The 16,395-nt window shown below is 44.3% G+C and overlaps 1 protein-coding gene across 1 annotated transcript in view; it reads left to right on the forward strand.

Annotated features, from left to right (window-relative positions):
• Positions 1 to 11,534: 11,534 nt before the first annotated feature.
• Positions 11,535 to 16,395, forward strand: part of LOC124606474 (galactoside alpha-(1,2)-fucosyltransferase 2-like) — a 104,560-nt gene continuing 99,699 nt past the window's right edge. The window contains exons 1-3 of the mRNA XM_047138456.1: positions 11,535 to 11,684; positions 12,094 to 12,192; positions 15,575 to 15,903. Of these exons, the coding sequence (XP_046994412.1) occupies positions 11,535 to 11,684; positions 12,094 to 12,192; positions 15,575 to 15,903 (578 nt within the window). The remainder of the gene's footprint in view (positions 11,685 to 12,093; positions 12,193 to 15,574; positions 15,904 to 16,395) is intronic.

Below are 16,395 nucleotides of genomic sequence, written 5' to 3' on the forward strand. Positions count from 1 at the left end.
CCAGCCTACATTTTATATCCTCTCTACTTCGACCATCATCAGTTATTTTGCTCCCCAAATAGCAAAACTCCTTTACTACTTTAAGTGCCTCATTTCCTAATCTAATTCCCTCAGCATCACCCGACTTAATTAGACTACATTCCATTATCCTTGTTTTGCTTTTGTTGATGTTCATCTTATATCCTTCTTTCAAGACACTGTCCATTCCATTCAACTGCTCTTCCAAGTCCTTTGCTGTCTCTGACAGAATTACAATGTCATCGGCGAACCTCAAAGTTTTTATTTCTTCTCCGTGAATTTTAATACCTACTCCGAATTTTTCTTTTGTTTCCTTTACTGCTTGCTCAATATACAGATTGAATAACATCGGGGATAGGCTACAACCCTGTCTTACTCCCTTCCCAATCACTGCTTCCCTTTCATGTCCCTCGACTCTTATAACTGCCATCTGGTTTCTGTACAAATTGTAAATAGCCTTTCGCTCCCTGTATTTTACCCCTGCCACCTTTAGAATTTGAAAGAGAGTATTCCAGTCAACATTGTCAAAAGCTTTCTCTAAGTCTACAAATGCTAGAACCGTAGGTTTGCCTTTCCTTAATCTATCTTCTAAGATAAGTCGTAAGGTCAGTATTGCCTCACGTGTTCCAGTGTTTCTACGGAATCCAAACTGATCTTCCCCGAGGTTGGCTTCTACTAGTTTTTCCATTCGTCTGTAAAGAATTCGTGTTAGTATTTTGCAGCTGTGACTTATTAAACCGATAGTTCGGTAATTTTCACATCTGTCAACACCTGCTTTCTTTGGCATTGGAATTATTATATTCTTCTTGAAGTCTGAGGGTATTTCGCCTGTTTCATACATCTTGCTCACCAGGTGGTAGAGTTTTGTCAGGACTGGCTCTCCCAAGGCCGTCAGTAGTTCTAATGGAATGTTGTCTACTCCGGGGGCCTTGTTTCGACTCAGGTCTTTCAGTGCTCTGTCAAACTCTTCACGCAGTATCATATCTCCCATTTCATCTTCATCTACATCCTCTTCCATTTCCATAATATTGTCCTCAAGTACATCGCCCTTGTATAGACCCTCTATATACTCCTTCCACCTTTCTGCTTTCCCTTCTTTGCTTAGAACTGGGTTTCCATATGAGCTCTTGATATTCATACAAGTCGTTCTCTTTTCTCCAAAGGTCTCTTTAATTTTCCTGTAGGCAGTATCTATCTTACCCCTAGTGAGTTAGGCCTCTACATCCTTACATTTGTCCTCTAGCCATCCCTGCTTAGCCATTTTGCACTTCCTGTCGATCTCATTTTTGAGACGTTTGTATTCCTTTTTGTTTCATTTACTGCATTTTTATATTTTCTCCTTTCATCAATTAAATTCAATATTTCTTCTGTTACCCAAGGATTTCTACTAGCCCTCGTCTTTTTACTTACTTGATCCTCTGCTGCCTTCGCTACTTCATCCCTCAAAGCTACCCGTTCTTCTTCCACTGTATTTCTTTCCCCCATTCCTGTCAATTGTTCCCTTATGCTCTCCCCGAAACTCTGTACAACCTCTGGTTCTTTCAGTTTATCCAGGTCCCATCTCCTTAAATTCCCACCTTTTTGCAGTTTCTTCAGTTTTAATCTACAGGTCATAACTAATAGATTGTGTTCAGAGTCCACATCTGCCCCTGGAAATGTCTTACAATTTAAAACCTGGTTCCTGAATCTCTGTCTTACCATTATATAATCTATCTGATACCTTTTAGTATCTCCAGGGTTCTTCCATGTATACAACCTTCTTTCATGATTCTTAAACCAAGTGTTAGTTACGATTATGTTGTGCTCTGTGCAAAATTCTACCAGGCGGCTTCCTCTTTCATTTCTTAGCCCCAATCCATATTCACCTACTATGTTTCCCTCTCTCCCTTTTCCTACACTCGAATTCCAGTCACCCATGACTATTAAATTTTCGTCTCCCTTCACAATCTGAATAATTTCTTTTATTTCATCATACATTTCTTCAATTTCTTCGTCATCTGCAGACCCAGTTGGCATATAAACTTGTACTACTGTAGTAGGTGTGGGCTTCGTATCTATCTTGGCCACAATAATGCGTTCACTATGCTGTTTGTAGTAGCTTACCCGCATTCCTATTTTCCTATTCATTATTAAACCTACTCCTGCATTACCCCTATTTGATTTTGTGTTTATAGCCCTGTAGTCACCTGACCAGAAGTCTTGTTCCTCCTGCCACCGAACTTCACTAATTCCCACATGCCACGTGTTTCGCTGTAATTTTTCGTACAGTAGACAGTACTTACACGGAAAGAAACATGTCTCAATGCAAGCATAACAAGAAACATCGTATGTACTTTTGCTCTCGTACTGTGACTGAAATGAAAGCCGCGCGGGATTAGCTGAGTCATGGACTGTGAGGCTGGCCCCGGCGGAGGTTCGAGTCCTCCCTCGGGCATGGGTGTGTGTGTTTGTCCTTAGGATATTTAGGTTAAGTAGTGTGTAAGGTTAGGGACTGATGACCTTAGCAGTTAAGTCCCATAAGATTCCACAAACATTTGAACTGAAATGAAGTCCCATGCTTCTTGACAGAGCGTAGGGAACGATGCGGGAGACCCGCAGCGCCGTACTAGGCAAGGTCCTAGTGGAGGTGGTTTGCCGTTGCCTTCCCCCGACCGTAATGAATATGAATGATGATGGTGAAGACGACACCGCAACACCCAGTCATCTCGGGGCAGGTGTAAATCCCTGACCCCGCCGGGAATCGAAACCGGGACCCGCGTCTTCGGGAACCGATAATGCTACCGCAAAATCATTAGCGGCGGACTCTCGTACTGTACGTAAGCCTATATAGTTATCATTAAAGTTTGTCTCATCTCCAATACCGGCAGTGTTTAGATAGTTATTTTATGGTATTTAATAAATCCAGAAAAGACGTAGCTTAATGGTGTGTTTCTAACCAGTTTTGATCAACTTGAGCTTTTCTTCGACTAGTATGCTCGTTGTAAAAGTGCTCCTACGAGAAGAATGTGGTATTTGTTGTTGATAACAAGTGTCCTTATTCATCTGAGCATTCTTACGAAAACTACAGTCTGTTTCAAATGTGTGTATATGTAACTTGATATTCTCCTGATGACACGATTCTACTATGTATGTATTGAACTCACTAGTGCACAAATATTTGATTAACTCCAGAACTTGTTTGGACTACCTAGTGAGGCTCATTTCGTTTCAGAAAATCGTAGCAGTACCATACACATACTTCCTGATGCCTCCATCTTACCTCATCAAACGTCATACCTCAGTAGCTAAAAGATGCGCCTTTGCCAGTCTAGTAATGTATGTGGACTGTGGGAATGAAGAGAATACATCGTCGGCAAGTGAAATTACAATGAACTCCAGACCTCTTCGAGAGCTGCAAGATCACCAATGGTATCTGTACAGATAGTACCTTCACATCTTTGACAAGTGTTTTACACGACAACTGGGCCCATACTAGACGCTTTCACAGTTCAACCAAGTAAGTTTAAAGTTTACTCACATGTTAGCGATATTATCCCCGCTACGTTCACATATTTGAGCTGTAATTATTTCCTTTTTGTTCCACTCTGATGACGCGCTAACCGCATTCAACGCCTAGCTGGAATTAACAAGCAATTACATAGCAGGAACAGAGACTGTTCATGCATTCAAATTAGTATTTTGTGCTTGGTTGGCTTATTAGAGGGAGGGGACCAAACAGCGAGGTCTTCGGTCCCATCGGATTGGGAAAGGATGCAGATGGAAGTCGGCCGTGCCCTTTCAAAGGAACCATCCCGGCATTTGCATGAAGCGATTTACGGAAATCACGGAAAACCTAAATCAGGATGGCCGGACGCGGGTTTGAATCGTCGTCTTCCCGAATGCGAGCCCACTGTGCTAACTGCTGCGCCACCTCGCTCGGTAGTATTTTGTGCCTTTCACTTATCTGGCGGATTGTGCAGCGGCTTTCTCATTCGGAAGTCGCGTTTGAACGTTGTTAGTCAGTGAGAAGATCGTTTTATGACTCGAGCTGCTCGCATTGGTCAGGGTCCTTCAACTACCACGCGAATATGGAATCGATGGGTTCAGGAGACCCATACACAACCACACGCAGAATATCAACGATCCCACACGACTATCGCCCGAGAGGACAGTGAAATCTCTTTTTTGGCCATAGAGGACGATACAGGAATGGGCTTGTTTGCGGCTAGACTTTGATACAGACAGATGACAGTACGAAGATGTCTGGTGTGTCACAGCTTCCACAGCTGCGGCTTCCCTCTGCTTAGTGAAAGACAGAGGTGCGGCGACAGAGGTCCAATAACGGCAGCTCTGAACACAGAACTGACGTGGCCTTCTCAGGCGAGTACCGGTTCTAAGTGAAGCATCCCGATGAAGGTGCCCAAGCATGTGGGCCCCAGTGACAGTGAACGTTAACAGACTGCGGTTTTTATTGTCACACGGGACCAGCATCGGGCGCGATAGTGTAGAGTATCATGGATACACAGGACCGTCACCTCTGGTTTGCACAGTCAGTAGTTTGGACAGCAGCTCTTGCGCTTCTGACGTGTTAGGGCCGTTGGCTGTGCCCTATCTTCCAGTTCTTCGTGCCGTTATCCTTCTGGTGTTTCTTCCGTTTGGGTTGTAGGGATATAATTTAAACTGTTTCCACATTCCCAATCCTGAGTGCAAAAGGATAACTCATCTCCGACTCGGGTGAAACTATCCACATCCATTCATGATGGAAGCTGAAACGGATGGAAAACTTCCGTTTTTAGATGTCTTGGTCTGCAAGAGGGATGATGGGACATGATAACCTACTGTTTATCGTAAGCCCACACGTATGGTTCAATATCTTCATGCATGTCATCCATCACATGAATGCAAAGGGATCCTACGTACATTGGTAAAAAGAGCTTACGCCATCTCGGATGCAGATAGTTTGAAACAAGAACTGGATGATATAAAAGCTGTTATGCTGACAATCAGATCCGTCAATGCTCTACAGATTGGACCTTCGCGGGAACCAACAGGAGATACAAGCAAATCGGTGGCATTCCTGCCTTTTGCGGGGAGCATATCTTCAAAAACAGGAAGAATTTTAAAGAAATTTGGTATTACAATTCTATTCCATCCGGCAGCTAAGACCAGAGCTCTGTTGGGATAATTGGAGTTCGAGAAAGCCCGGGGTCTACAAGATTCCCTGCCATTGCGGGGAAGCCTATATTGGACAAACGATTCATACGGTCCAGGATCGTTGCATGGAGCATCATCGCCACAAGCGTTTATTTCAGCCAGAAAAATATGAAGAAAAATCCTTGTCTTACTGAAGGACATATAATGTTATGCGATGAGCCACAAGTGGTTGCCCCTACGTTGTGGGACTAGGACTGTGTAGTGAAAGAAGCCATTGAAATCCGGCTGTCTGATAATATTATAAACAGAGATAAGGGGTCTCCTTTCAGTAAGAATTGGAACCTTGTTCTGTTTGACATTAAGAAACAACGGTTCTTGTTTCGGTCATTAAAAACTCTAAGTAGTGTTTGATATTGATTCATCGTTTCCGCGAACTTTCACCAACGGTGCGCTGCTGTGTCTGTCGCTAGAGGGCAGTTATTTTCGCTACGCACTATGGACCCGCGGTCGGTGTATAAGGGAGCCACCGCGTTTGATTTCAGTTCCGGCGCGGGACAGTGCGACGGCCTACTCACATGAAGATGACGGCCAAGTGGGACACCGAAATATTGTGCCCAGATGATATGTTCCTGCTGGAGATCAGACATGAATACAACCAATTATTGCGCCGGGAAAGCTTACGGAGCCACAACAAGGGCCTAATATTCAAATCTGCGAAAAAGCGGAAAAGCGGAACGAATATTTAATTGAAATTGTCAGTGTGTCGCCTCTGGATTATGCCTGACAGCGTGCTTAGATATATTTCTCTCTACACGAAACCTAGAATCAAGTTCTCATAGATTCTTCACTTTCAAAGAATAATTTCTTGTTTCGGTTTAAGTAAATATTTTCAAACGAATTAAATGTTGCACTGTAAATCATTCTTCAAACCAATAACCACATTGCTAATCAAGCGACTAACCTCAGGCTACCAATAAGAATAAATAAATGTTGAAACACACTTGTAATATATTCTCAACTAAATATTACACACACTGCTCCTTATATTTTTCGTATCTATCCTTTAAGTATTCAATTAACCCAAACATTGGCTTCTGTAGAAGACCTGGTTTGCTGCTACACAAGAGCATTGCGCCACGCAGAAAATTATAAGAGACAAAGACAGGCGTTTGAAGTAGTTAATTTCATTTCTTGACTGGCGGCAGTGGCATCCCACCACTTCTTGGCTGCTGCTGCATGGTCGTCCTGGTGTCATCACACACGGAGGCGTGGCATGGTACTTCTTTCCCAGGCGCTTCCGGCTACTGTGCGGCGTCGTAACACAATTATTTATAGAACATTTTTAATACAAATTAATATGCGATTAATTCACCCTCAACTTTTCTTTTCACTTCTCTCATCTTTATCGTTCATCAGAGGATTTTTTATGGACAACATATTTGTATGGAGATAAACAGCGATTAATTTACTTATAATCAACTATTCAAAATGACAGTCACAATCGCATTATTTATTTTGCCACCAACCGGTTTCAACACGCGATGGGGTCATCTTCAGGGCAATTTACACTGTACAGTTATAATATTAGTAAGTAATCATGTACATAATCTACAGAAATTAGAGTTACATAAATAAACAGATTTTTATACCCATTTGGTCGCTCGCTGGAGTCGTCACCCTGCCTGTGCTTGATACAGGCAAGTCTTCAGGTCCAGATTGTATACCGATTAGGTTCCTTTCAGATTACGCTGATACAATAGCTCCCTACTTAGCAGTCATATACAACCGCTCGCTCACCGATAGATCTGTACCTGCAGATTGGAAAATTGCGCAGGTTGCACCAGTGTTTAAGAAGGGTAGTAGGAGTAATCCATCGAACTACAGACCTATATCATTGACGTCGGTTTGCAGTAGGGTTTTGGAGCATATACTGTATTCAAACATTATGAATCACCTCGAAGGGAACGATCTATTGATACGTAAACAGCAAGGTTTCAGAAAACATCGTTCTTGTGCAACGCAGCTAGCTCTTTATTCGCACGAAGTAATGGTCGCTATCGACAGGGGATCTCAAGTTGATTCCGTATTTTTAGATTTCCGGAAAGCTATTGACACCGTTCCTCACAAGCGACTTCTAATCAAGCCGCGGGCCTATGGGGTATCGTCTCAGTTGTACGACTGGATTCGTGATTTCCTGTCAGGAAGGTCGCAGTTCGTAGTAATAGACGGCAAATCATCGAGTAAAATTGAAGTGATATCAGGTGTTCCCCATGGAAGCGTCCTGGGACCTCTGCTGTTCCTGATCTCTGTAAATGACCTGGGTGACAATCTGGGCAGTTCTCTTAGGTTGTTCGCTGATGATGCTGTAATGTACCGTCCAGTAAGGTCATCCGAAGACCAGTATCAGTTGCAAAGCGATTTAGAAAAGATTGCTGTATGGTGTGGCAGGTGGCAGTTGACGCTAAATAACGAAAAGTGTGAGGTGATCCACATGAGTTACAAAAGAAATCCGTTGGAATTCGATTACTCGATAAATAGTACAATTCTCAAGGCTGTCAATTCAACTAAGTACCTGGGTGTAAAAATTACGAACAACTTCAGTTGGAAAGACCACATAGATAATATTGTGGGGAAGGCGAGCCAAAGGTTGCGTTTCATTGCCAGGACACTTAGAAGATGCAACAAGTCCACTAAAGAGACAGCTTACACTACACTCGTTCGTCCTCTGTTAGAATATTGCTGCGTTGTGTGGGATCCTTACCAGGTGGGATTGACGGAGGACATCGAAAGGGTGCAAAAAAGGGCAGCTCGTTTTGTATTATCACGTAATAGGGGAGAGAGTGTGGCAGATATGACACGCGAGTTGGGATGGAAGTCATTAAAGCAAAGACGTTTTTCGTCGCGGCGAGATCTATTTACGAAATTTCGGTCACCAACTTTCTCTTCCGAATGCGAAAATATTTTGTTGAGTCCAACCTACATAGGGAGGAATGATCACCAAAATAAAACAAGAGAAATCAGAGCTCGAACAGAAAGGTTTAGGTGTTCGTTTTTCCCGCGCGCTGTTCGGCAGTGGAATGGTAGGGAGATAGTATGATTGTGGCTCGATGAATCCTCTGCCAAGCACTTAAATGTGAATTGCAGAGTAATCATGTAGATGTAGATGTATGCATGGTTGGTTCTCTGCATGAACTTAAATAACGGCCAACAACACGTGGGCAGACGGTAAACGCCCTCCACGGTGACCAACGGTAGTTACATGCTTAAGCAAAAAATCGTAAATTTTAAAGTTGGTTCCAGTTGTAATATAAAACATAACACATAATAATAATAAATATAGCAGCAGCAGAAGACCACATGGATTGACAAAAATATGGTGGAAGAATGGTTACGGTACGCCGTTACCATAACTTCGAACGCCACACAAAGATGGTATTACAGCAGACGACTCATACGAAGGGTCTACCATGACGACAGAGTCCCAACCACACAGGCTAGGGGGCGCTTGATATATACTATCGCCCATGGCAACGGTGTCCCTACCACAAAAGATAAAAGGCTCTGCTCTATCCACAAATGATGTGAAACATGAATGGGACAGCAGTTACCTGAATTTTAAATAGTTGTAAAATTCTCGAAGTCTAATTAGCTATATTTACCATTATTATTTATCATGTTTTATATTACAACTGGAACAAACTTTAAAATTTACGATTTCTTGCTTAAACATATAACTACCGTTGGTCACCGTGGAGGGCGTTTACCGTCTGCCCACGTGTTGGTCGTTATTTAAGCTCATGCAGAGAGCCAACCATGCATAGTTACTAACCGTACACAGGCAGGGTGACGACTCCAGCGAGCGACCAAATGGGTATAAAAATCTGTTTATTTATGTAACTTTGTCTAATTGCTAGTAGATTACGTACATGATTACTTACAAATATTATAACTTCACAGTGTAAATTGCCCTGAAGATGACCCCATCGCGGGTTGAAACCGGTTGGCGGCAAAATAAATAATGCGATTGTGACTGTCATTTTGAGTAATTGATTTATCAGAGGGATTAAACAAGGTGTATGAATGGTTGGTCTCGGTGAACTATTATATGTTTCAGCAAGATAATGTAAGACCGCATTCTGCCCGTGCTGCCCCGACCTATCTCGATACAGAGTGTGGCCGACATCTGGCCTGGCCAGCGTATTCTGCAGATCTTTCATCCACTAAAAGCATCTGGTCACGGGTAGTGTAGAGACTAACACTCACATTACGTCAGCCATTATGACTGTTGAACTCTGGCACAGTGTCGAAGCTACACAGAATGACGTACTCGCATCTGTCATCAAGGGACAGTTGGACCCTATGCCTAACCGAGCTACAGTCATTCTTGCTGCTTCAGGTGACAGTTTTATGTACAGAACTGTATACACTACTGGCCATTAAAATTGCTACGCCAAGAAGAAATGCAGATGATAAACGGGTATTCATTGGACAAATATATTACACTAGAACTGATATGTGATTACATTTTCACGCAATTTGGCTGCATAGATCCTGAGAAATCAGTACCCAGAACAACCACCTCTGGCCGTAATAACGGCCTTGATACGCCTGGGCATTGAGTCAAACAGAGCTTGGATGACGTGTACAGGTACAACTGCCTATGCAACTTCAACATGATACCACAGTTCATCAAGAGTAGTGACTGGCGTATTGTGACGAACCAGTTGTTCGGCCACCATTGACCAGATGTTTTCAATTGGTGAGACATCTGGAGAATGTGCTGGGCAGGGCAGCAGTCGAACATTTTCTGTATCCAGAAAGGCCCGTACTGGACCTGCAACATGCGGTCGTGCATTATCCTGCTGAAATGTAGGGTTTCGCAGGGATCGAATGAAGGGTAGAGCCACGGGTCGTAACACATCTGAAATGTAACGTCCACTGTTCAAAGTGCCGTCAATGCGAACAAGATGTGACCGAGAGTTGTAACCAATGGCACCCCATACCATCACGCCGGTTGATACACCAGTATGGCGATGACGAATACACGCTTCCAATGTGCGTTCACTGCGATGTCGCCAAACACGGATGCGACCATCATGATGCTGTAAACATAACCTGGATTTATCCGCAAAAATGACGTTTTGCCATTCGTGCAACCAGGTTCGTCGTTGAGTACACTATCGCAGGTCCTCCTGTCTGTGATGCAGCGCTAAGGGTAACCGCAGCCATGGCCTCCGAACTGATAGTCCATGCTGCTGCAAACGTCGTCGAACTGTTCGTGCAGATGGTTGTTGTCTTGCAAACGTCCCCGTCTGTTGACTCAGGGATCGAGATGTGGCTGCACGATCCGTTACAGCCATACGGATAAGATGCCTGTCATCTCGACTGCTAGTGATACGAGGCCGTTGGGATCCAGCACGGCGTTCCGTATTACCCTCCTGAACCCACCGATTCCATATTCTGCTAACAGTCATTGGATCTCGACCAGCGCGAGCAGCAATGTCGCGATACGATAAACCGCAATCGCAATAGGCTACCATCCGACCTTTATCAAAGTCGGAAACGTGATAGTACTCATTTCTCCTCCTTACACGAGGCATCACGACAACGTTTCACCAGGCGTCGCCGGTCAACTGCTGTTTGTGTATGAGAAATTGGTTGGAAACTTTCCTCATGTCAGCACGTTGTAGGTGTCGCCACCGGCGCCAACCTTGTGTGAATGCTCTGAAAAGCTAATCATTTGCATATCACAGCATCTTCGTCCTGTCAGTTAAATTTCGCTTCTGTAGCACGTCATCTTCGTGGTGTAGCAATTTTAATGGCCAGTAGTGTATATCCCCGAAATCCCGTACAAATCTAACCACGTATTCTTGCTACTGTTCTGCGCACGCCCAATAAGTAGTTATTCGCTTTCAGATTTTTTTTTCTTTTTTTTTTCTTTTTTTTTTTTTGTCATCAGTCTACTGACTGGTTTGATGCGGCCCGCCACGAATTCCATTCCTGTGCTAACCTCTTCATCTCAGAGTAGCACTTGCAACCTACGTCCTCAATTATTTGGTTGACGTATTCCAATCTCCGTCTTCCTCTACAGTTTTTGCCCTCTACAGCTCCCTCTAGCACCATGGAAGTCATTCCCTCATGTCTTAGCAGATGTCCTATCATCCTGTCCCTTCTCCTTATCTGTGTTTTCCACATATTCCTTTCCTCTCCGATTCTACATAGTTATGGTGTTGCAATTTTAACAACTAGCAATGTTCATCACACCAGTCAACATGGTACGCACATCTGAACTCCTGGTGCTTCATAACAATTTGGAGAGAGGTATCCATCCACTTGGAGCTTGGCAGACCAGCGATGAAGGATTTTCCTTGTCTCCTTGCAGGATGTCGCCACCGACCACGTCGTATATTCGCCGAGGTTGGTGGCGCGTGCCAGCCGTGTTGATACCTCTGTTGTTACTGTTGATCGTCAGCTACAATTTAGGAGACACCACAGAGACCATCACTGCGTTCGTCAGGTCGCCCCAAATAAAGGTCAGTTCCTTCATGTTGCTTCCATACTTCTGCAAATATTAGCGTCAGCTGTTAAATATTTTATTGTAAAGAGTTAAAACTATTTATCCTCTTACTGTTTTGTCACCAGCCATCTATGTTTGCCGTCTTTTGTCTCTTGACTATCAATTGCGAAGTTTTGAGACTTGATCATCAGGGGCTTTAGGTTAGTAATCAATGCTGTGTACGACCGTAAGTAAAGGGGATAGGGGGCCGGACGCTGTGGCCGAGCAGCTCTAGGCGCTTCAGTCTGGAACAGCGCTGCTGCTACGGTCGCAGGTTCGAATCCTGCCTCGGGCATGGATGTGTGTGATGCCCTTAGGTTACTTAGGTTTAAGTTGTTTTAAGTCTAGAGGACTGATGACCTCAGATGTTCCTTGTCTCCTTGCAGGATGCCGCCACCGACCACGTCGTATATTCGCCGAGGTTGGTGGCACGTGGCAGCCGTGTTGATACCATCACTGCGTTCGTCAGGTCGCCCCAAATAAAGGTCAGTTCCTTCATGTTGCTTCCATACTTCTACAAATATTAGCGTCAGCTGTTAAACATAATGCTTAGAGCCATTTGAAAGGGGATGGGCGAAATAATGGTAACAGTGTTAGTAATGGGATGGTTGTGTTTGCCGATCAACAACGCAGATAAGGCACGTGTCGTGCTGGACTGTGCTTGTTCAGTACGGACTAGGCAACAGTGCAGGTTGTTTACGAGTAGTGCACACTTCGTATCTGCATTTAGAAGCCGAGATCGACGGGCAATGAAAGACCTAACAGAGTTCCAAAGAGGGCAGATTGTGGGGACCCCATTAGCTGCAGCATCATTAATCTAGACGGCCAACTTATTGAATGTTTCAAGAGCAACTGTTTCAACAGTCGTGACAACCTACACAAAACATGGAAAGACACCATCGTGTAAACGTAATAGTAATAATGACAGAGATAGTCGTATGCTGACACGAATTGTGCCAAAACAACACAAAACCATGGCGGCTAAAGTGACTTCAGAGCTCAATATCCATCTTCGAGACTGTATCTGTCGACACTGTTCGCCGAGAACTCCATAAAGCCAATGTTTATGAACGGACTGCTACACCGAAACAATAAGTGGCGACAACCAACGCAAAGAAGCGTAAGACATGGTGTCAGGAGCATAAATCCTGGACGGATGATCAGTGGAAACATGACATATGGTCCGACGACTCAAGGTTTCCGTTATTTCCAACATCGTGGCGGGTTTACGCCTGGAGAACGCTAAACGAAGCCTACAATACTGATTGCTTCATTCCAGCTGTTAAGCGTGGAGGTGGATGTGTGATAGCGTGGGCAGCCATATGATGGTATACTGCTAGTCACATCATTACTGCCAAAGTTTATGTAAATATTTTAGATGATCAGGCGCACCCTATAATGGAAATGTTGTTTCCCAACAATAATCCCATATTTCAGGACGATAATGCACCCATTCACATAGTCAGGACAGTACAATCGCGGTATGAGGAGCATGCAACTGAACTGCAGCGACTTCCCTGGCCAGCATAGCCCACAGACTCGAAAATTATCCAACCCTTATGATCGGTATCGGAGCGTAGACTCCGAAACAGATATCCGCCTCCCTTTTCGCTACAGGAGTCAGAAAAGGCTCTGATCGAAGAGTGGCCTAACATTCTATTGGAGACTATACAGTTATTCATTATATGTCAGTATTCCAAGAAGAATTGCAGCTGTATTACGGGAAAATGGAGGTCCAACCCCTTGTTAATAAACCATTCCCAAGTAAGTACAGGTGTTCACATTATTTTGCCTATCCCCTGTAGATCCGATTAATGTAATCCAGAATCGCATGGCGTAGTCACCACACGACTCAGTGAGTCGTGGATGCTGCATTAAAGATACCGGATATACTTGTGGTGCTAGTCATCGATTACTAACCTAAAGCACCCAAAGAGGAACTCTTTGAGCTTCTAAATCGGTACCAAGCAGACAAAAAAGGAAGATAACAAGCAGTCCTTATTCTCCATAGTATAAATTCAGTTCCTTCTCGAATCTATTTGTGTTCAAAAGGTTGAGTACCATTTATTTATTTTTTAAATCTTTTTTCACCAGTCCTGTGACTGTTTTGAAGTGTCTCACAACGGCTACCTGTCCTACGCAAATCTCGTCAGTCAGAGCAACACCTACGCCGAACATCCTCAATTATTTGTTGGATGCGCTCCAAACGCTTTTCTCCCGTACGTTCTTTACCCTTCTCGAACTCATTCTAGCGCCACGGAAGTTATTCCCTAATATGTTAACACACTGTCGGGCGGCAGGTAACAATCAAATGGTCGTTACTTTGTTATGTCATTATGAAAAGACTAAGAGTCCGTGCGTGCTTTCCACGTACCTTCGCCATCTACAAGAGCCTGAAAATTATTTTCTCCGTCAGCCAAAATGCGATGGAGAACATACTGATCATAATTTCCAGTCTGCAAGTCCCCATTACTCTTGCTATTTTCTCAGCGGGATCGTCAGCTATGACTATAAATAAAATTTTTGAGTTTTACCTGATTGATATATTCTGTAAACGTTCACTTGCACAAAATATAAGTCTTAATATTGTAAGTAATATCCCTATCGAAAATAGCACTATTAACGGTTCAGAGGTGATCTCTATGGGAAGTTCCAAATAAATTGGTCTATCCCCCTGACTTCTAACCACCAAAAGTTATTTGCTCGCCTTAAAAGTGGAAAATAATCTCGCCACTTGCCACGTGGTTTTGTCAACATAACGGGCGACACACTAAAAGGTACTCCCGTGAAATCAAAGATGGTGCACAGTACTTGCGTGTTCACTTCCTACTTTTACCGAAAACGCATTCAACACTACCCAGCTGCGACGTCATCCGAGGCACAACATACGTGGGCATTTGACTGACGTGGACAATTTGATATCTTGGTGCAAAGCGTCTCCTCGTATTGCATCTCTAGCTGTATTTATATAGGGGTGCAGCGGACCGGCAAATGGAACATCTGCTATCAACTGCCCTAGGTGTAGGTAGAAGTATCTAAATGGCCCCTTTCTTGGAAATGTATTAATTAATAACTCTGTCGTTTAACAATTTACAATCTCCTTAATTTTCATATCTGACGACCCATGCATGTGCCACACCACAACATCGGCAACTACGACTGAAATGGGCACGTGATCATTGACACTGGATGTTGGTGCAGTGGCAGGGCGTTGCTTGGTCAGATGAACCCCGATGCTTTTTCATGACGCCGATAGGAGGACGCGAATCCGTCGTCTTCCAGGGTGACAGTTCCTCAACATCCGTACAGCAGGACGGGGACAAGCTGGCGGCGGCTCCATTATGCTCTGGGGAACACTCACGTGGGCGTCCACGGGTCCAGTAGGCCTTGCATAAGGGGCCACGATGATCGACGAGTATTGTACAGAGGTTGCAGACCACGCACACCCCTTCATGGCGATTATGTTTTCTGATGTCAATGGTATGTTCCGACAAGATAATGTGTCATGTCACAGTGGTGAGTTACAATTGATGTGCTGGCCCCGAAACTCGCCGCATCTGGGTTGTGACTGAATGTGGATTCAAGAGCTGATCGCCTCCCTCTCCCATATTTATGGAAATTGGGCAGCTAGTGTGTGCAGATATGGTGCCAACTCCCTTCAGTGACCTGCCAAGGCATCATTGCTTCCATGCCACGATTCGTCGCTGCTGCTATTCGTGCCCATGATGCGGACATACTCACTATTGTGTAGGTGGTCTTACTGTTCTTGCTGATCAGTGTACATATGGCCAGTGTCATCACCATTTACAGGCAACCATAATTGCAGTAATATGTCGTGTTTAACATCTTATGCTTTATGTATTATAGGAAACAGGAGCCTGCATGGACGGTGTGGTGACAGCGCAGCCTGGTGGCAGACTGGGGAACCTGCTGGTGGAGTATGCGTGCTCCGCCATTTTGGCGAACCGGCACCACCTACGGCTGGCCATGCCTGCCAGGATCCTCGAGCCGCTGTCCGCCATCTTCCACAACCTCAGTGCAGAACCGCTGGGCCGAGTTTTGCAGCAGCCGCCATGTGAAGGAAACCTCACAGAGGAGGGGTTCCTGGACGACCCGAAGCACCAGCTCCTGACGTGGGGATCTGTAGAGAAGACACTGAGCCACCTGAGAAGCAAACACTTGCCACTCATTTTCAAGTACGTTAAATAAAGTAGCTTCCTATACAGTGTGGTTCACAGATATTTATAAGGCTTGCCTCAAGTGTAGGGACTACAATGTATCCCTCGTGAGTTCACCTCTCGTGTAAACTACACTCTTTTCACTCTGATCAGGCAGCTCAAGGTCACGTGCCTTTATGCCCACTCTATACGCTCCCCTCTACTTCCTTGCAAGAACACCGTACAGTCAACAGCTTTTGGTGCATAAGCAAGGTACCAACAAGAATAAGCATCGTCGGTGTGTAGAATTAATTCATTACATTTTAGTGAACTTTGTTTCGCATATTAATAAAGGGAAAGAAAAGGAAAAGTTTAAATTTAACCTATCAACGGAAATTATAACAGGCGGACATCATCTTCACTGTGTAGTCACTGCAACTGTGGTCACTGTCTTCACGTAGACTTATTACAATCTTCTGAATGCGCCGGCCGAGGTGGTCTCGCGGTTCTAGGCGCCCAGTCCGGAACCGC

Source organism: Schistocerca americana, chromosome 3, assembly GCF_021461395.2.
Source record: "Schistocerca americana isolate TAMUIC-IGC-003095 chromosome 3, iqSchAmer2.1, whole genome shotgun sequence".
Classification (NCBI taxonomy): domain Eukaryota; kingdom Metazoa; phylum Arthropoda; class Insecta; order Orthoptera; family Acrididae; genus Schistocerca; species Schistocerca americana.